This window comes from Felis catus, chromosome D4, assembly GCF_018350175.1.
Source record: "Felis catus isolate Fca126 chromosome D4, F.catus_Fca126_mat1.0, whole genome shotgun sequence".
NCBI classification, from domain to species: domain Eukaryota; kingdom Metazoa; phylum Chordata; class Mammalia; order Carnivora; family Felidae; genus Felis; species Felis catus.
Window position 1 is genome coordinate 30,635,081 of NC_058380.1, and position 22,555 is coordinate 30,657,635.

At 39.8% G+C, this 22,555-nt stretch overlaps 1 protein-coding gene across 10 annotated transcripts in view; it reads right to left on the reverse strand.

Moving 5' to 3' along the window:
* The window catches only part of CDC14B (cell division cycle 14B), a 104,936-nt gene that overhangs the window by 4,356 nt on the left and 78,025 nt on the right, over positions 1-22,555 (reverse strand). For 6 of the 10 annotated variants that reach the window (XM_045043228.1, XM_023242263.2, XM_023242265.2 and 3 more), the window contains 6 exons: positions 21,396-21,483; positions 20,885-21,115; positions 15,756-15,894; positions 15,433-15,592; positions 14,601-14,698; positions 4,415-4,531 (listed from right to left, as the gene is read on the reverse strand). In XM_045043228.1, coding sequence (XP_044899163.1) covers positions 4,415-4,531; positions 14,601-14,698; positions 15,433-15,592; positions 15,756-15,894; positions 20,885-21,115; positions 21,396-21,483 — 833 coding nt within the window. Of the gene's footprint in view, positions 1-4,414; positions 4,532-9,275; positions 9,422-14,600; positions 14,699-15,432; positions 15,593-15,755; positions 15,895-20,884; positions 21,116-21,395; positions 21,484-22,555 lie in introns of those variants that run through there. The other 4 variants (XM_023242267.2, XM_019815885.3, XM_045043229.1 and 1 more) reach the window with 3 other exon arrangements.

Consider the following 22,555-nt stretch of genomic DNA (forward strand, 5'->3'; position numbering starts at 1 on the left):
CTTCTCTCCTACCCCGGTTTATTATGTAAATTTTCAACTAACTAGCAGCTTTTAGAGAAGAACTTGAGCAAAAGGAAAGAGTCAGAGAAGCCAATTCCAATCTGGAGGTGCCCCTCACTGGATGATGAGGCCACTTTATCAAAGTAGCTCATCTGAATTGATGACTTAGTTTTTGGAGACCCCAACAGAGTACTGAGTATAAAGGTCCAGGTTAACTGGTACAGCCAAATGGGAAAATGTCTGGAATTTCAAAGGGAAATTAGTATTTTAGATGAGCAGAGGTAACCAGCATTCTTTTTTAAAAAGATATTTCAGGATATTTAGAGACAACATCCTGGGGCTTCTAGATGAATGGATTTTCAGAGATAATGGCAATAACTGAAAATTAAAGCCCAGAGGTGGTGGAATGGGTACTCAGCTCTGAGACTGTAAACGGACAAGAAGCAGTGACAGGTGGGATAATGACAAAAGTCACAATTGAGAAAACTTGAAAAGCCAAGAGGTCCTAAATGTAGCTATTTCCAACTGAAGGGCTCGTGAAGACATGTTTTTCAGAGGCCTGAGCATTTATCTCCCCCCATGTGAATAATCAGGTGCAAAATACCCCAAAAGTCATAAACATTAGGTTGGTTTGACAGAGGGAGCAGAAGGTGATGGTTCCAAATGATGCAATTTAGAATTAAACAAAATAAATAATTTGTCCATGACGAGTTTCTCAGAAAATGGATGAAGTTATAATTTAAAAAAAGAAAGAAAAGATTCCTCCAAAGAAATACCATAAGCTTACAGAAACATGTACTGGATGGTAAGTTGTGTGAAGACACAAACCGAATTGAATGTTATCAAATGAGATGGCTGGAGGTCCTCAATCAGATGCAGAGTGATGAAATTTTCAAGACTCTAAGAGAGCTCATCAGAGACTGGAAAACAGTCCAATTCTTTACTGGATTTAATAATTCTTAAAAGAGAAACATGAGAATGCATTTACAGATCTAACAGGAAGTGGGAGAGGGAGAAGATTTACTTCTTCAGACTTGAGAAAAGGGATGAGGAAGGTGCCACAGAGATGCCTCTCAGCCCCAAGGGTCAGTGTACTCCATCCACCACCAGATACTCCAGTGCTCTGGGCCTGAACCGCACAACTCTGTCAGAGCAGAGCTTGACACCCGCTGGGTAGGTTTATGTGTGGCTCACGTTCGAGGGATATAGGAGGGAATGATCCATCTACCAAGAAAGAAACCTGGTAGCATTTCTTCCCAGCAACAAAGATTATGACAACACATATTTTTTCAGCCTCCAAATAATTGCTCTTTCAATGTGTTTGTGGAAAAGGCCTCCCAAGTTGTACAGCCTCTCAGTAAACTGTCAAAAATCAGAAAGCCAAATCAGTGGGAAGTGAGTTTAGGTGAGGTCTCATCCTGGAAGCCTCTAAGAAGAAAATAGAACATGGGAATGAAAGGTCAGGTTCCTACGGCAGAACAGATGATGCGAGAACACCAACCTGCAAAGAGAAGGCCTCACAGGTGGGGGTAACAGTAAACTGGCAATCCTTGTGCCTCCTAGGTATTTATTTTATACTGAGAAGTATACTGTATCATTTCCTTGTATTGCTGTCTAAAGCAAAGTTTTCTATCCAATACTTCATAATTATTCAACAATCTTGTATTATTTTGTCCTCAAATTATGCACAAATGTGTTAATTCCTTCATTAGTCTCCAACCAAAAATGACTACTATTCAGTAGGATAAAAGCTTCAGGCTAACTGCTTGGCTCCCTCAGCTTCCACTATTTCCTAGAAGGAGGAAGTGGGACCTGTATGTAATGTATTTGCCTTTCTTTTGTGAGCTGTAGGTGGGTCACAGTTAAGGTAATGTGAACACAGGTCAAAGCTCCATAAGAGGCCAAGAAGACCCTGCATGAAGGGGGTGTGTGTAAACACACTCGAAACCCAGCTTTCTCTCATTAGTTTATTTCTTCTCCCCTCCCAATCTCTGAAAGTCCCATTTTGAGAATTTAAAAGAAGACTTTTGGTTTTCAGCACTATGCCACATGCCTGGAAACTGCTTTGGGCCATTTCAAAATTCAGTTAAGTGTATTCAGTCTGAACTCTACTTTCAACCCCTCAAAGCATCTGGCCCAGGGACCTCAGGCAGATGCTCACTGCAATCAGGAACCACCTGTGCTGAGAAGCACACGTTTAGATCACTAGACAAGACCTAGATGGAAAAAGTGCCGCGTGGCCACGCCCCTCAGAGGAACGTGGTGTGACTGGGCACGCGTAGTCCCGGCTCCTGGACTCTATTCCTCTGTAGCCTGAAGAGCACAATCCAGAAAAGCAGAAAGCAGAATTAAATGTGCAAGACACACTCAAAACTGTAATAGAAGCCTGAGTAAGTATACCTAAAAAGAATATGTTCATTCAAAACATGTCTAACTATCCCCCACAGCAGGATTTTAATCTGAATTTTTAATAGGGTAATTCACCTGAAAGTGTCGAAGTTAAAATGCTCCCATTTCTCCCTACTTACTGTAAAAAAGTTGGGAGGAAAATCAAATGATAAAATAATAAAAATCCCTGGGGAGCCTGAGTGGCTCAGTCGGTTAAGTGTCTGAATTTGGCTCAGGTCATGATCTCACAGTTCATGAGTTCGAGCCCCGCACGTTGGACTCTGTGCTGACAGCTCAGAGCCTGAAGCCTGCCTCAGGTTCTGTGTCTCCCTCTGTCTGCCCCTCCCCTGCTTGCACTCTGTCTCTCGCATTTTTTTCAAAACTAAATAAACATTAAAAAAATTTTTTTTAAATAATAAAAATCCCTAACTACCCTACCAACCAGAAGAATTGTTAATATTTCAGCATTTATCTTATTTCCATACATGCATAGAAACATATGCATATATACTTAAATATATGTATAATTTATAAGCTTATATACTACATATAAATACATATGTATGAACATATACATATATTTGTAGAGGTATACATTTCTATAAAGTATATTGTACATTTATAAAATTAGAGTAATACTTCCTAATTTTTATATGTGTGGCTCTTTTCACTTACTGCTTCGTGAGCATTTATCCAAGCCATTAAATTTTCTGTAAAAGCATGATTCTTGATTCATTTGGGATAATTCAACAATCTTTAGCCCATTTCCTCTTCCTCATGGTTATAAATAATGTTCTGATATTATAATGTACCTAAGACCTTTTGTCAGTATTTCTCTGTTATTCTTCTCAAGTGGAATTAAGAGAGTAAAAAGAACTATGAATATTTGATACCTTTCTATGAAAAACTCAAAATCCCCAAGTCATGAGTTGGTGCTCTCAAATACTTGTACTAAGGCACTATCACATTCTGATGTAAGTAAAAGTCTGTAGTGAAACTGTAGAAAGAATTAGCAAAGAGAGGAAAATGGCAAAATTGAACAATTCCTTAAACACAAACACATACACACACCACAGAGTTCTCTGATTTGTAGTGAATCCCTCAGGAAACAGGCTGCTGGGCCCTGCACCCCGGAGACTAACTCGGCTGTCCCACAGCCTCAAAGACAAGAAGGCAAGAAGTTAAAAAGAAACAAGGAAAATAGGGAAGGATGTTTTAAAGTCTGGTTTAGACTATCTTCAGGCCGGTTGTGGTCTATTATAAGACAGGCGCTGGGCCATGAGCACAGGACCACACATGTTAACACCAGACAATGATACATAAACACAAAAAGGGTACCTGCCTTCTTCTATTCATAAGATGACAGTTAAGTAGGTTATCTGCTCTTCCCTCAAAAGGGAACTGCTTCTGGAATATGTTAGAAATGAAATGTCTGCCTTTAGTTCATGATAAATATCCAAACGCAACAGAGAGTAATGGATTTGGTCATGGAACATGTGTATTTTCTTGTCACAGCCTGTAATAATGAAGGAAGGGAAGGTGCTGGGCTCCTGGTGAAAGCATGAGCCCCCATGGGTGTGGTGTGGACTGTGGCTAAGAGACCAGGCCCTAGGTAAAAAAGGATCCCAAACTCACTGGAGTTCTCATATTCCACCATCACACTTATTTGCAGCTAATTCTCCAACAATTATGCTGTATCTGCTATACAGAAAAATTTCCTTTGAGTCCTGACAGAGAGAGCTTTGGAAATTCAAGAACTTGTAAGTACAACACTCTCAACTTCCCCATATTCTGACCCTGAGACACATCTCCAGTGTTCAGAACCACCTCTGAAAAACAAAACAAACCCTACATTAAAAATGGCCCAGATTTTTTTAGATGATGAACAAGTCAAACACATTTGATTAATTGTCCATCTTAGGGACTGTGCTTTCTCCTCTCTTCCTCTTTTCATTTCTATATCCAGAAGATTAAACTGGAAAACCAATGCTTGGAACTTTTCAGAAGAGTAGGATTCTTTTCTCACCTTTTAAAACTGCTTTTTCTTGAAGCAGATCTGGTGGTTCTTTTAGTAATGCCTGCACTGCCAGAAATGTTAGGTTCAGATGTTTTACAGCTCTGAACACTGGACTGAAGAATTACTCTGAAAACAGTTGGAAAAAAATAATATTATATTCACTGAAACAATTTTCAAATACCTGACAGAGGAAGGCATTGTTGTACTTTAGTGCAAATTATTTTATTGAGAATTCATAGGATTTTCCGTAAACACACTGGCCAATAAAAATCTGAAACACATTTTCACATCAAAGACTTTTGAATGAAGCATCTCATTTCCCCATAAAGGTTATACAAAGATAACCAGAATATACTTTGCTTTTGGAAAACAAATGACCTGGCATTTTAAGCAATTCCCACACCAAAGAAATCAATCAATAAAACAAATCTTTGTGTCCCAAAGTAAAAGTAGGTTCTCAGAATTCTACTCTTGAAAACAAGATTTCATTTAAAATCCCCAAATTCTAAAGAATATGAATATAAAAATCTACAATAGTCACTCTTCAGAGGTGAAAGTAAGGGCAATAAATGCCAAATCAATACTAATTTTACATAATATTTCAAATTTTAAAAATACGTTCAAGCAAAATTTGAATTTGTCTGGATTATAACCTACTTAATTAAATCATCAAGCACCATTAACATGAATACAAAACTGTTTAAATTCTTTGAAAAACCTGATTTAATTAAACTCTAAAATAATCTCAAGGAACTGATGCCTATGGGTGTAGGTTGCCCAGGAGGCAAATTCATGAGTCAGAAGAACACCCTCAGATAAAAGCCCACATAGAGGACCTTGCTCAAAAGTAGAGGGTGTTTTGTAATTCCTCACTGAATGGCCACAGGGAAAACAGAAAACATCAAAAGATTTTATATGCAATTCTTTCCTTCAAAAGATAATGGTGAAAACAATGAACTGCGTGGGCAAACATACATTTATATGTACTCAACTTTTATTTATCTGTAAGAGAAAACACTGCCTTAATAATAAGCTTCCTCTTTTCATGTCCAACTCACAAGAGTAAAAAGAAACCATTACAGCTAACTAGTAGTCCTACCTCCTATGCCTGTGTTACCACCATATAAGTTACTAACCAAGGCCAGGTCCTTATAATGTAGCAAAGATTAGCAAATTTTTAATATTATGCAAACCACAGCATATTCAGCATCAGCATTTAGTAAAATGCTAAACTTCTCATCACTAAAAACACAATGGTGGCATTGTCCCAGAGCGGAAGCCTGGGGGCCAGTGGTTTTCAAGCTGTTTAGGGAAGGGTGGGGGAGGGGTGGGGCTACTCCCAGCGGGTTTTGCTGTATCCCCAGAGTATTTCCCAGAGCCTGTGAAAGGACCTTCCATCTCAGAGGGAAACTGATTCTGGGTAAATGAGCCAATGCTCAACTCAGAATTTCTCATAAAGTTTTATCACTCTAATAAAATAGAAAAGGTACATGCAGACATAGTTGTTTGATCAAAGAAGGCAACCAACCGCAGAGGCATATGAATTCTACCTCTGAAACCAAGGATTTATTTAAAAATCTGATTATATCAAGTGGAGAGGGAAGGACAGGAGACTATTTAATAGTCTCTGTATCATTAACAGGATCTGAATATAGAATTTTTCATAAAATAAAGCACAACAACAAAACTTCTGCTATTTCTGAAGCCCAAGCCCAATGTGTGGTGCCACTGCCACGGTGGTCCTGAAGCCTTGCACCTGCTCAGCAAGGCTCCTGGTTTTTATCTCCATTTATACAGAGAAAATGAGACTCCCCTTAGTTTTTTGGAAATATCACATCTACTTTTCAAATAATTTGAGGCCACTTACGGCCAAAAGTATAGATAGTCACCACACGGTGAAATCATTAATATGAGAATAGAAACAAGAGCCAATATATTACTTGCTTAGGAAATTTAAGACAACTACTACGAAGGTTTACCATTTGAAAACAGAAATCACTGCTAAATCCAATTTTAGGCTGACAGGAAACATCTTTTAAAAAGTATCTGTTTCTCGGGGCACCTGGGTGGCTCAGTGGGTTAAGCATCGACTCTTGATTTCAGCCCGAGTCATGATCTCATGGTTCATGGGTTTGAGCCCCGCATCAGGCTCTGCACTGACAGTGTGAAGCCTGCTTGGGATTCTCTCTCTCCCTCTCTCTCTGCCCCTTCCCCACTTGTGCTCGCTCGCTCTCACTCACTGTCAAAATAAACTTTAAAAAAAATAAAATAAAAAGTATCTATTTCTCTGTAAAATTAGTGTAAATAATTTTTGTTGATTTTTTAAAAAAATAAGAGCATAACAGAAATTTGGAAAGCATTAATCGCAGTAGAGAGTCACATCACCAGATATTTGTATTAACAGAGCAGTTACTCTATCTGTAGGTTATGCATCAATCAACTGGAAAACCCCCCAGCAACTACACTTAGGTATTACCTGAGATAAACTACACACAACAACGTAAAGTGGAATAAGCTGACAAACACATGTGACGTTTTCACTCTGCTACAGGGTAAGCGGGAACCAGCTACCTCTCACCTTGCAAACCAGGCCAATCACATGGCTTTGCAGAGCAATGTTCTACAAATTCATACTTATTCTTGCCCATACAGCAGTTCACGTTTTTTGCGACTCCTCTTGAGTCCCAGTATTCCCAATGCAAATAATTGACAAGCCAGGCCTCTTATCTCCCAAACCACAAAATGCTTTGAACATAAATGTTCAACTCCAAGAAAAGAATCCATCAGTACAACTACGCACTATTGACACTTGGTTGTCTACCACTGACACACAACAAGCTTTCCAAATGATAGGCCTGCGGCCCTGCAACCTTCACAGACTCCTTTCCCATTGTCCCAGAGTTTGGCGCAGCCATCTGAGGCACTGGTACAGTCTGGTCTTCCAGGCATGACAGGTGATGATCTATCAGGCCATGCTACGTCATCAGCCAACAGAGGTGAATGCCACCTGTACAAGTGGCCACCTCAAAAGAAAACTACAAGGATTATATCTGTTCACATCATTGTTACTGCCGAAAGCTTTTGTTTCTGTAAATTCCAAATTAATCAAGCAGGATAAACTGAATATTCAGCTTTGGGTCTACAAATGCATTGGCAGATACCAGTAGTAACAATAAAGACTGTATCTTACGTAGAATATTAAAAAGAAAGGTGCTTGCCTGATAGAAATCATTTACTCACCCTGGGAAAAGTAATACAGTCATGAAGTGCCTGAGTATTATTAGCAATGACTCCACCCATTTAGAACTCCACCTATTTGAAATACCTTTCGCGGCGCCTGGGTGGCGCAGTCGGTTAAGCGTCCTACTTCAGCCAGGTCACGATCTCGCGGTCCGTGAGTTCGAGCCCCGCGTCAGGCTCTGGGCTGATGGCTCAGAGCCTGGAGCCTGTTTCCGATTCTGTGTCTCCCTCTCTCTCTGCCCCTCCCCCGTTCATGCTCTGTCTCTCTCTGTCCCAAAAATAAATAAATGTTGAAAAAAAAAAATTTGAAATACCTTTCCCACTCGGAATAGTTTGAAAGGAATAAATCTGTGCAGTGCATGATGATCAAGTCAGAATATGCAAAAATCTAAGCTTACTAAAAGGAATAAAGGAAAAAAAAAAACAAAAAGATCATCTATGTCAGAAATATAGCTTATCTATGTAATAATAAGCTTGTATTGATAAGATAGTCAAGAAAATGTCATACATAGGAACATGTTAAGCAGCCTTTCCTTACTTTTGAAAAGAATAGTCTGCTGGATTTTTAAGTCCTTCCTAAGCCATCTGAAGATACTCCATGAAGCCACAAATTATGAGAGTTGGTTGAAATGGAATTCCACTTTGGAGGAGATCCTAGAAGGAACTTTCATATTCTTTTACAACTCCCAAGTCCAAGTTGGAACAAGAGAATAAATTCTTGAAATATGAGCTAAAGGAAGAATTTCAGAGAAAAAAGAACACACCCTCCTTCCTATGTTTGGTGTCAACTGTAAGGTGTTCCCCAGGAAAGCTTCCTGCCACAGTCTCTTCGCTGTTATGGTATTCATGAAGGATAAAAGATATTAAGAGAATGCAAATTCTGCAATATTAACCTAATAAGGGCATTTTGATTACTTTTGGGAAAGAAGGAAAGTGGGAGGAAGTAAGCATAGAGATTGTCATGCAGAAATACAAGGCTGAACAAGGGAATCCCGTCTTCTCTGCTGTCCCATTTCCATTTAACATCATTCCTGAAAACTGTACTAACTCTAGAGGGGAGGACATGAAACGAAGCAGAGGAGAAGATTCTGCTTCCTCAAGACAGAAGACTTCGCAGAGAAGCAGTTGCTGGCTGAGGGCAATGGCAGAGTCAGAGGTGAAACACGATGCAATGCTCACTAGACCTCACAGCTACAAAAGCAAATCTCTATCAACAGCAGAAAATCAGCAGGCAAATTCTTTTCGCTACATTGAAAAGGATATGCTAAAGACATTTACTCTAGAAAACAAGGGAAAACTGACTAAATGAAAACCACCCCAATTATCCCAAACTCACTAAATATTTTTGATAGGGAAAAGAAACTATTCCAGTGACTTCATAAATTGCCACTGCAAAAAATCTGTTAAGAGTAATAAGCACAACCTAAAATTTTTAACATCCCTACATGAAAGGATCAGGGAAGACCTCCTCCCGCCACCATCCCATTAATTGAGAAGTTTCAGAAAAAGAACCTTTGAAAAGAGGCAAACCAATAAAGCTAGGAGAGCTGACAGTGAGAAAAACATGCATCATGAGAAACACACTGGCCACCAGAGGGGACCACGTAGAGAAATGGAATGGGACACTTACACAGCAGCTATTTGTCAAAGGGTCCCGACGGCTACTGTGTTCTGAAACCATCGAGACAGAATAGCAGGATGGGAAGAATGTAGTCACAAACAATCCACCAGATGACAACACTACACAGTGCAGAGGTCAGCACAGCTAGGGAACATCTGGAAAGGGGTGAAGGGGAAAGAACAGATGTTCAAATTGGGAAGCCAAAATAAATAAATAATAAATAAATAAAGCCACGTGTGAATTTTAGACACCCTATGATAGATACAAAGGGGTGGGAAACAAGGATGGAGTCTTGCTATTTTGTGCTGGGGGAGAAAATGCTACCTTCAGTTTTCAGCTGATTGGGTATTTGGTAACAAAAGGTTAGACCCGATCTCTAACCTCTAATCTCATGGGGGATAACTGCCCCATGTTAACTTAACTGTGTGATACGGAAATCAGAGTTGTAGTTACATGACTGAAATTCTTCAAAAAGCACATGATATGCACACACAGAAAACTAAACCAAACCAGAGAAAAAGGAGGGAGACCTAACCAACCAACAATAACAAGAGGCTATGGCCTGATAATTAACAATGATTCAGAGAAGGCACAATTATAAATGAACACTGCATAGCAGATGTGATCTAACTTCCATGGAGTCATATGCTGGATCATCTGGGAGCTAAGGCAAACTGCGTATTCTGCATATAAGGCATAAAGAAGCACGTCCAACCCTGGGCAACACAAAATGAGGGCAATTTCCCCCATGTATTAACACCATATCTATTTTCTTAGTTGTTTTTTTTTTTAATTTTTTTAAATGTTTATTTATTTTTGAGAGAGAAAGGGAGAGGGAGAGGGAGGGGGGGAGAGGGAGGGAGAGAGAGAGAGAGAGAGAGAGAGAGCGAGTGCGCGAGAGCGCCGGGGAGGGGCAGAGAGGGAGACAGAACCCGAAGCAGGCTCCAGGGTCTAAACTGTCAGCACGGAGCCCAATGTAGGGTTTGAACCCATAAACTGTGAGATCATGACCTAAGCTGAAGTGGGACACTCAACAACTGAGCCACCCAGGAACCCCTCCTTCATTGTTTTCTTCATTCGTTTTCCTCCTGTGGCCAAACTGAGCTTTCAGCTCAGGATTTCTTAACCCAGCGGTCTAGTTTTTGGCAGTGAAGAAGGAAACCTCACAGTTGGAAGAGTGGTATTCCAGCTACTATAGTTCCAACTGGTCACCTGGACACATCTGTGACCAAATATAAAAGGCTCTATTATTGAGCATTCACTTTGTGCAAAGTACTGCATGAATCAAGTCATAAATGATTGGTCTGGCTTACTAGGCCATTTTTACTGGTGTCCTTGTCATCTGAATCATTGAACACTATGTGTCAGGCACCCTGGTATGGTGTCTAGCAACAAGGGATTACACTAAGGATGAACCTGAAATCAAATCTAATCTCACCCTGCAAGTTACACCTAGTACCAGCTCATGTACTCCTCCCACAAAAACACAAACCTACTAATAAATGTTAAGATTGAAGGGGCTTAGTATCTAGACAGAACAGAATAAATGGCCCAGGAATACTAGAGAACTCTCCATCCACCCCAACTTTCATTTGCAGTTACTGATTTAACAGTTATCTTAACGGCAGAATGGCCAAAATATCCAAGTGTCCACATTACAGATTTTTCACTGTTCCTCTAATAAAGCTCCTGGCATAAGAATTATTTCCCAATGATGAAACACACACTCATCCACACTGTGCTATTAAAGAGGATTTGAGGCAAATTAGATCCATATTTTCACCTTATTCCCAGGTAGAGTACACTTCATTCTTTATGTACCATTTCATTTAACCCCAACAAACCTAGCAGAAATCATCACTATGCAGAAAAGACAGGCAGCATGGATGAAATTATAAAATCTACCAAATCTATTTTAGCACAGACAGTAATATACGTGCCATCATGTCCTGCAGATCACTTCAAGGTCATGGCGCTACATGATTTACTGTTTTCGTGGCAGTTGGGATCAGACAGACTCCCTGAGAAAAGGACTATTTTACAATATCTAACAATTTTAACCCTCCCCCAAATACTGTTTGTAAAATAGAAAACAGTAATTGGAATGCTATTTTGTGTACTATAAACTTGCTCTTAAGAATCACCAGCACTGGAGGGGCACCTGGGTGGCTCAGTTGGTTGAACATCCGACTTCTGTTCAGGTCATGATCTCATGGCTCCATGAGCTCAAGCCCCGCGTCGGGCTCTGTGCTGACAGCTCAGAGCCTGAAGCCTGCTTCAGATTCTGTGTCTCCTTCTCTCTCTGCCCCTCCCCTGCTCACGCTTTGTCTCACTCTGTTTCTCAAAAATAAATAAATGTAAAAAAAAAAAAAAAAAAAAGAATCACCAGCACTGGGGCTCCTGGGTGTGGCATCTGACTTCAGCTCAGGTCGTGATCTCAAGGTTCCTGAGTTCCAGCCCCACGTGTTGGGCTCTGTGCAGACAGCTTAGAGCCTGGAGCCTGCTTTGGATTCTGTATCTCCCTCTCTCTCTCTCCCTCCCTCCCCCGCTCAGGCTCTGTCTTTCTCTCTCAAAAATAAATACACATTAAAAAAAAACTTTAAAAATCTTATATTCATTCACCCAAGTATTTTCATTCATCTAAGTACCAACAGTGAAGCAAAATAGGTTACCCACAAGTGATAAAGGAGTCAAAATCAGGAGGCAAGGACTGAATTTAGATTTCTCAACCCAAGCTGCTGTTCAAAAACTCTATCTTAGGAAACTTTTATTTCTAAAGTAACAACAAACACTTGGGAGGGAAAGGAAATCCCTAAGTGACCTCTTCTTCTAGGACCAAAAGAACTACAAATACGACAATAAAAGAGGATTCTAATAGCAAGGAGGGTCTGAAAAAGCAGAGAAAGGGTAAGTAAAATGTTGTAAAGAAGGAAGGGAAATCTAAAACCCCCCAGGGTTTTTACACTTAAGAGCTTAAAAGGATTTTAACATTTTGTCTTTTCCTTTAAAAGTGTGGACTAGGAGCCCCTGGGTGGCTCAGTTAACTGGATAAGCATCCAACTTCAGCTCAGGTCCGGATCTCAAGGTTCCTGCGTTCAGGCCATGTGTAGGGCTCTATGCTGACTGCTCAGAACATGGAACCTGCCTCAGATTCTCTGTCTCCCTCTCTTTCTTTGTCCCTCCCCTGCTTGCACTCTCTCTCAAAATAAATAAAAAAACATTTAAAAAAGTAAAATAAAATAAAATAAACTGTGGCCTAAGAGCCTGTTGATTATGTGTATGGGAGGGGGACAGTTTGGGGGCTATTCTACTGTTTTAAGGGTTACAATTACAGGAACTTGAACTAGTGCTTTATTTATTTTAACTTTTACCATTTTCCTTGGTTTATAAATTAGGCTAAGTGCTTCAGGGAAAAGGGCCAGCCATGTCCTTTATTTCTTTTGTGGGTAAGGTGGGGGGTAACTCTGTAACTAGCATGTGATAGCAGAGGCTGGTCTTTCCTTCAACCATCACTGACTTTGCTCAGCTTTCACCCTGGAGAACCTCACACACCAAACTGAATGTAATCACACCTAGTGTCACCTGCTGGTTTCCAGTAGTATTTAGAATTTTAGTCTTCGTTCATGGTTTTCTTTTATATTACCACAAACCTATCAGCTATGAAAGAGCCTTATCGTCTCATCTGTAGAAAAGAAAACAAGTGACGTGAACCTTCTGGAACACATATTCACAAGGGAGCGGACTCAGAGTAACTAAAGGAAATTTCCTATAAGCCCTATTTAACCAGAACTTTAGACAAAGCAGAATTCCCATCCCGACTCCCAACTTGCCTTCTGATCAGAAGTTACTGAGAAATAAACTGATGCTGCAGATTTGTAAAAACAAAACACCTAGGCATGACTAAAAGCAACCCACAAATCACCCATTTTCTAGGGTTTGCGACTCAAAGTGTGGTCCCTGGACCAGCAGTGCCTCAAAACCTGGAAGCTTGCTAGAAATGCAGAATCACAGACCAGGCCCAATAACCATAATCTGCATTTTCACAAGCTCCCAGGAGACTCAAATGCACAGTGAAGTCTGAGCAATGCTCCAGGGCACTACCTATTTCCTCTACCATGTCTCTTACCGCTTCAGGATGATTATCTGGAGGGACTACAATATTTCTAAATAAAAAGAAACAGTCAGGCCTTAGATGAAGACAACAAAATTAATAACAAAATGGCATTTGAAGTTAAATAAATTATATAAAGTGCACTATTCTTAAAGCTTCTTCAGTTTTGTGATGCACCACTAAGCTGCAAAGAATGCTTAGTAAATACCTACAATCAATACTTGACGCCTCTCATTCACATGGCCCTTTTTTGAAAAACCCCATTCTTTTCTTTGGGTCTTTTAAGAACCTCCCAAGGCCGTGAGTAGCCTATGAGGACACATGCGTTCTGTGTAATTCTAGTTTATATAACAAGGAGATGCCAGTGAAGACGCACTGTTAATTAAAAAGAAGGCCTGTTCTTCTCTACCATGAACATTTATGATGCCATCAGGTCCTTACCATATTGTAAGATGCTGACTAATAAACAAGGTGACTTATCTCCATTCTCCATCACCAAAAAACATAAATGGAAATGTGATAGCCCACACTGAAAAGGAAGAAATCCAACAGCCTAGATTACAGCATCTACGAAAGAATATCCTAGAAAAAAAGTGTAATGACCAAGTTTTTTAACTCTACATATTTCTCTAACAATCTGGGATATTCCATAAGATTGAATCCCAACTAACAACTTACACAACCAAGTACATGTGGACATACACACACTAACTATAAAACTTCCTACCTCCATACTAAACCTTCTTCTATAACTTGAAAATAGTTCAACTAAAAATTAAGACAAAAATAATCATTTAATCTAGTTCATTGTTACCCTAAAATATGACATTAAGCCACAATGTCATCACAGATTAAATTCTACCATATCCAAATAAACTGCCTATAATATGGTAGTGAATTTAAGGAAATTCACAATTTTAATAACTATGGACAAATCTGTCATTCTGTGGTTTTACATCTGCTGCCACTCTCCTGAGGATGTCACGTGGTGACTATCCATAGGGAAAACGCTTTCCTTTCTATACAGGCTAGTGAGGTTACAATAGAAGATGGAGATAAAGTATGGCCAAGAGCTTCTTGGGCAACATCCCTGGATTTTAAATAATGTAAATAAGCATTTCAAAGTGGCATAATGGGCATGCAACTATTGAGAAAAACATACAAGATAAAGTGCTCATGTACATATTAAATAACATCAACCACACAAAGGAAACCAGACTCACGTGAGGGGAATAGCGTTTGTTTTTGACTGTCTTCTGCTTTTCAGGGCACGAAGTCTATCACCTTGTGTCACTCCATGGATTTCGTCATCATCACTGTACTGTATAAGTAGAGAGACACTAAGCTAGTGACTTCAGTTGCACTTATTAAGGCAAAAAAGCATAGCAGCTATGTTTACCCAGACAGACACATACAAATGAACTGCTGAACTCTACAGTGTTTTGCTGGTTTCAAAAATAAACACGGGTCACATTTCAAGACAACCAAAAGTTGACATTCACAGACACAGAACCCAACAGCACTCCTGTTATAAAACATACTGACAGTGAAGAGGCATGATGGGTTTCCAATAATGAAAACATTCTTTGTAAAATTTCACAATCCACTCACCACCACTTAATATAGTACCACTACCCCTAAACTCTTGCTTGGTTCTTTATAAACTTTTCCATTTGCGAACAACTAGTTCCCTAAATCAACAGTCATGAAATGGAAAAAACACCGGGTTGGGGGTGCAGGTGCACGGGGAAGTGTCATTAGGTCCATCTAAAGGGCTTCCTTCACATACCTCTTTTTACCACCAGTGCCTAGTGAGTAAATAAACAAAAAGACAAAAAATAAAAAAAAACCTTCCATTTTATGGCCATATGACCTTATTTTAATTATTTTGAGTAAAAGTTTCCTAGAGGGAGCTGTAAGTATTAAAAAAATGTGTGACGATAATCCCTCAAAAACGTGCTTTATTATTTTTATCTACAATTTCCCCCATACCCTATATGGTCCTCAACAGCACCGAAAACAATGACAACAGCATGATAGGGATGGGTCGATTACCAGTTCAGGTTCTTGCTTGTCTTGATTCTCGACCCCATTGATTGAAATGTCATCAACAGCCAAGAGGAGTTTTGAGACAGCTGCTCTGTGTTTTCCATTCTCCTGACCCCTTAACTTTTGACGAAAATAGTCACCTTCCAACCAGAGGCTTGCCTGTTTCCTAGAGCATTTAAATAACATCAAAACACAGCTTTCCAGAAGGACATATGCAAACAACTTTCTCCTACTAGACTATCTGTTGTTAGTGACTAAGAAAAACTCTACTTCCTATCATTTGCCAGGCCCATGTGTTCCCTCAGGAATTACAAAAGCTCTCTACTTACATCACCAAAAACTGTTGCTGAGGCCCAATCACTGAGCCAGGTCTGCAGATTCTGACCCAAGCAATGGTCTCGGCTGCTGTCATCCTGTAATGCTTCATGATGTAGCAGGCTATTAGAGTGCCCGTTCGTCCAAGGCCAGCTAGAAACAGAAACAAACCAAACGGACCTGGTCTCATGTACTCCAGAATTTTGTAGGGGAGGTAGAATTTTTCTTAAAAGGTTTCTGCTTCCCCACTCAACAGTGGTTCTCAAGTTTGGATGCACATGGCAATCACCTGAAGAGTGTTAAAAAATACTGGAGAATTCTGATTTAATTGGTATGTGAGACAGCCTGGACATGGAGACTCCTAAAATCCCCCCCAGATGATTCTACATAGTCAACACTGAAAATCACTTTCTAAGCAAGACTGTTAGTACTGCTTTCTACTCTGAGTTTTCTGTTCATGGTAGCATCATCTTTCCAAACACACGGGCTTAGAATCTTACACTTTCTCCCCTAACAGTTTTTTTCTACGCTATTTCTATTCCTATTTTCACATGGATTTTTAAAAAATTTTTTTAAAAATGTTTGTTTTTGAGAGAGAGACAGAGCGCACAAGTAGGAGAGGAGCAGAGAGAGAGAGAGAGAGAGAGAGAGAGAGAGAGAGAGAGAAACACAGAATCCGAAGCAGGCTCCAGGCTCTGAGTGGTCAGCACAGAGCCCGATGCAGGGCTTGAACTCACAAACCGTGAGCTCATGACCCGAACCAAAGTTGGATGCTTAACCAACTAAACCACCCAGGCACCCTCATATAGATTTCTTTTTTAACTCTATTCCTGCTATCCTTTTTTTACTACCATCCAGACTACTATCATTACCTGCTGTGATGGTTAATTTTGTAGGTCAGTCTGGCAGGTGTATTTGGATGACACTGCCATTTAGATTGCTGGACTATGAGTAAGTAGATTACCCTCCATAATGTGGGTGGGCCTCACCCAATCAGTTGATGGTCTGAAGAGAACAAAGGTCATCTTCCCCAAGCTAGAGAGAATTCCCTAGCAGTATGCTTTCAGACCTCAGCTGCACCATAAGTTCTCCCAAGTGTCCAGTCTGTCACCTCATATGGCAGATTTTGTATTTGCTAGCCTTCAATTCACCCAAGCCAATTCTTTACAATTAATCTTTTTCTATATATACACATGCCATTGCTTCTGTTTCTCTAGAAAACCCTTGCTTATACAGATTCTGGTACTGTGAAGTGGTGTGTTACAGTGACAATATATAAAAATGTGTAAGTGGCTTTGGAGTTGTAATTGTAAAAGCTCTGGAAGTTTTAAAGCACAATGTTAGCAAAACCCTAGATTGCCTTGAAGGGACTGTTGGTAGGAATATGGGCATTAACAGTGACTCTGGCTCTGGCTCTGGCTCAGATGGGAATGAGGAACATGTTATTGGAAACCAGAAGAAAGGCAATCCTTGTTAGAAAATGGCCAAAAAAAAAAAAAAAAAAAAAAAAAAAAAGGAAGAAAGAAAGAAAGAAGGAAGGAAAGAAGGAGAGAAAAGAGAAGAGAAAAAGAGAAAGAGAAAGAAAAAGAAAAAACACCTGGCTAAATTGTTTTATTGCTTTATGGAAGGTAGAAGTTGTGAGTGACAACCCTGGATATTTAGCAAAAGAGATTTGTAAGTCAAGTATTGAAAGTACAGCCTGGTTTCTCCTTACTGATTATAGTAAAATGTGAGAGAAGACAAATCAACTGAAGAAGGAATGGTTAAGCAAAACAGAAACTAAACATTTAGAAAATTCTAGGCCTATCCATATTGCAGAGTGAGAAGGTGTGCTCTAGAGAGATCTGTATAGTTAACGATCTATTCCATAAAGTGATTACCTATGGATTTAATCAGCCATTTCAGCAGAAGCCAAAAATAGTGATGGGATTGATTATACCAGCAGACACACTGCCAGGATGAAACAAAGGGGATACATACAGGATGAAATAAAGGCTTTCAAATTCCTGGGGTTCTAAACAGGACTAACAGAAACATCTCACTAAAAACATATCTCATGTTTCTCTTCAAGAAAAGAGAAACATACCCCCGAGGGGCCAACAGGGCTGTCACTGCCACCATAAGCCCAGGGGCAAGGCTGTCTACTCCTGAGTTTCAGAGGGTGGGGGTCACCTCTGTGGTCAGTGGCCAGGCTGTTTCTGCCCGAGCTCAGGGACAGGGCTGATACCCCAGTGGGCCTGCATGACAGAGAATGGAGCCAGAGCATTATTTCTGAGCCTTAACATCTAACAGCATTTGCCTTGCCAGGTTTTGGACTTGCTTGGGACCTGTCAAGCCCTTTCTTTTTTCTGATTTCTGTCATTTGGAATGGGAACATCTACCCTATGCACGTCCCACTACTGCATTTTAGATGCACTTAACTTGCCAGGTTCCACAAGTTCACAGACCGGGAGGAATTCTGCCTCAGGATGAATTGTACCTAGAGTGTCACCCATTACATGACTTAGAGGACATTTAGATGAGACTTTGGATCTGGAACTGATGTTGGAATGAGTTAAGTCTTTGGAGGCTGCTGGGATTTTACATGCAAAAACATGAATGCTGGGGACCCAGCAAACACAATGTTATGGACTGAATTGGGTCCCCCACTCCCTGTGCCCCTCAAAATCCATATTAAAGTCATATTTCCCAATGTGACTACCTCTGCGGAAAGGACTTTTATGGAGTCAATTAAGGTTATACAAGGTCATGTGGGGAAGGCCCCTAATCCAGTAGGACTGGTGTCCTTAGAAGAGGAAGAGACACGGGGCACCTGGGTGGCTCAGTCAGTTAAGCATCCAACTTCGGCTCAGGTCATGATTTCATGGTTCGTGGGTTGAGCCCCATGTAAGGCTCTGTGCCGACAGCTCAGAGCCTGGAGCCTGCTTCAGATTCTGTGTCTCCCTCTCTCTCTGCCCCCCACCACCCCACCTCACCTTGCTCACGCTTTGTCTCTCTCTCTTAAAATTAAATGAACATTTAAAAAAATTTTTTAAAGAAGAGGAAGAGACACCAGGAGTGAGTGTACACATAGGAAAAAGAAGGCAGCTATCTGAAACCCAGGAAGAGGCCTCATCAGAATCCAACCTTTGCCAACACCCTGATCTTGAATTTCTAGCTTCTCAAACTGTGAAAAAATAACTTCTGTTTAAACTACACAGTCTGTGGGATTCTGACGTGGTACCCCAAGCAAATTAATACACTCCCTAGATAATCTCACTTTGCATATGATAATCCACACTTTATAGTATCATCAGTTTTCTTCCCGAAACAAAGATCCAATCCTATCAAATCCTCTTCAGGTTTTTAACTGGTCCCCGGTCAACTTCCGGGTTTCTCAACCTCAGCACTACTGAATTTGGGGGCTGGTATGGGGGCTCTCCTGTGCACTGTAGGCTGTTTAAGAGCATCACTGGCCTATACCCACCAGATGCCAGTAGCATCTTCCCACCAAGTTGTGAAAACAAAACAAAACAAAAAAAATGTCTTCAGACATCGCCAAATGTTCTCTGGGGGGCAAAACCACCCTGAATGAGGAGCTCAGCTGAGCATAACCTCAATTGCTTATTGTAATTAAAAAAAAAATGAAATAACCAATGTTGGATTTTGTTTTATTTATTAAAAAAAAAATTTTTTTTTAATGGTTTATTTTATTTTTGAGACAGAGAAAGAGCATGAGTGGGGGAGGGTTAGAGAGAGAGGGAGACACAGAATCCGAAGCAGGCTCCAGGCTCTGAGCTGTCAGCACAGAGCCCGACGCGGGGCTCGAACTCACAGATGGTGAGATCGTGACCTAAGCCAAAGTCGGAAGCTCAACCGACTGAGCCACCCAGGCGCCCCATAATTATTTATTTTTTTTAATTGTGGTAAAATAGACCTGACATAAAATTTACCATTTTTGTTCATGCATCATTTTTCTGGTTTCACTTACTTCCTTATGTTTCCTTTTAGCTCACTGAGCATTTTTTTCACAGTTTACTTAAAGTAGGCTTCACACCCAAGGAGGGGCTTGAACTCACAACCCTGAGATCAAGAGGTGCACACTCTGGGTGAGCCAGCCAGAAGCCCCTAATTTTTAAAGTCAGCTGTTTTAAATTCCTTGTCAGATAATTCAGAGATCTACGTTTCTTTAGGGCTGGTGTCTGGAGATCATGGTCACCATTGTTAAGTGTCCATTTCAGTGGCATTAACCAACTCATTGCTGTGCGACCATTACTACCACGTCGTGGGTATCCTTAAGACAAATGTGTGCTCCCTTTTTGGGGGTCAGTGTTCCGGGTGTGTCTGTTATTTCTAAGTGGTTTTACTGTGTTGTTCAAATCCTCTATTTCCTTACTAATCTTCTCTCTGTTCTTTCCATTACTGAAATGGAAAGTACTGAAATCCTAGTACATCATACAGTATATTATTACACAGTCATTCATTCAATAAATACTTACTAAGTGCTAAAGCACTGCTTTAACTGCTGAAAACACAGAAACTTGTTAGAATATAAGCACCACAAAGACAAGCTCTTAGAGTCTGCTCTGCTCATTGACATATTCTAGAACATACCAAACAGAGAGCACTGAGTAAATATTAGAGGAATAAATGAATGCATTTCAATGTGATAGATAAGCCTTTGCAGGGTTACCAATGAATACAAGTTAATTTATGACACTTTTCATATGAAATTAGGATTTCTTTTCTGAGAGTGTGAAAGAGAGGAAGAGAAAGAGAAAGCGAAAGTGAAAGAGCAGGGGAGGGGCAGAAGGAGAGGGAAAGGGAGAACCCTAAGAAGGCTCCGCACTCAGTGCAGAGCCTGACATGGGGCTCATTCCCATGACCAGAAGATCATGGGCTGAGCTGAAACCAAGAGTTGGATGCTTAACCAACTGAGCCACCCAGGCACCCCAAAATTAGGGTTTTAAAGGCATTCAATATATGCACAGCTTTTTAATGTCAATCATACCTCAATAAAGTGGTTTTAAGAAAACAGCAACTTACAAACAACAACAACAAAGGCAGCTTCATGTATCCTGGCATATAACCTAAAGGGGCATGGTGTGTTTCTAAACGTACATACATATGTGTCCAGCATCTTTAACCAATCCTAGGAACATACCTTTACAATGTACTGCAATGGCACCCTCCGCATTTTCACAAATATCCAAAAATTCTTTGACGATGGCATCAGTAGGGGTGCTGCCATCCGCAAAGAAAAGGTCATAGTGATCGAAACCAGCATTCGTAAAGCGTTTGGCATCATACATCCTTTTATTCAGACGAATAATAGTAGTAACGTTGTGATTCTTAAAATACGGAATATAAGCCTCAGGAGAATGTTGGTGGTAACCTACATAAAAAAATTCACCAGACATTGTCAAATGCAGAAAGAAAACAATGCCTAACAATTTTACCTGTAATTGGGTGGAAAGAGTATCTGACCTGGGGGTGGAATACCAATTTGATTATAACTATAAAAGCATTAATTCAAAAAGTTAAAAGCCTGGCAAAATAAAAACGACCAAGTATATTTAAATAATTAAGACAGACCTTTGGCCTCTTTCAAAAGAAAATACAGGATAGATACTTTTAATAACAAAACGATACTAGGTCCCATTATTTTTGCATACCACTTTCAAGTCTGGTTCTTGAATGAGGTCCACAGAAGGCAATAAATCGGTCTGGTATTATCCAATTTAAATCTCCATTTTCTGCTTTCTGCAAAGGGAAGACCAGTACAATTCATTTTTAGACTTAATCTCCCGTCCACACTCCTTCCCAATACTGAGTGTCTGAAGGACTTCAAATCCATTTATTTTAGCACAGAATCAGTTTATAAAAAGACCATGAGATAGGAAACTAAAATTTAGCCTGCTATGAGTACTCCCTGGGAGTAGTTAACTTCTTCTGATCCTAATCATGTTTTTATTTTTATTTTATTTATTTACTTATTTATTTATTTATTTTTCTAATCATGTTTTTAAAAACAGTGTTCCTTTGCTTGGATAGTCAGCCTTTGGAAAACAGAGCTAACTGCTGCTATTCAAAATATACCTAAGTATTTTAATTATTTTATCCAGCTAAATTCTCATATAATTGCTGCTAATTAATAAGAAAGCAAACTTTTTATTATGAGGGATCTTAGAAACTTTCCTATTTCCCTGAATGACTAACTTGCTTCCAACATGAGCAATCTTGACTCCTTGAACAAAGGGGGGGGGACTTCTGATTTCTTGATATTTATACTTTATTTCTAGAGACACATACTTCCATCATTTTGTTAGCTATTTAGTAAAAGGGTCAATGAAGAATTTGCACTAAACCCACCACAAAATTACAAGTACACTAATTTCACAGTACAGCTTTAGAAAAAAGCGTGAACATAAACTGATATTTAAAACACCTTACTTTCTGTTACTAAGTCCTTTCAACTGAGTTACCATAATAATTATTGTAGGATAAATACAGCTCAACTTTAACAATAATAGAAATGGATACACAAAAACTGAAGCAGGAAGTAGAAGACTTGATAGTGGAGGAGAGAACTAGCAATAATAACAAGCAATCGGGGTATACTTATGCACACCTAAGAACAAGTAAGCAATAAACTGGGAGTTGCCTGAATATCTACAACTAGAGTTGCCAGTCAGGTAACCCAAATCCAATTTATTTGACTTAATTATCAGTGAGGGGAATTAACGAACCCTTGTTCCACACTAAAAGGCCTAAGCAAGAATGAAAACATGTCCAGGTATTCCAACTTTGAAATGGAATCAGAAATCTAGAGATT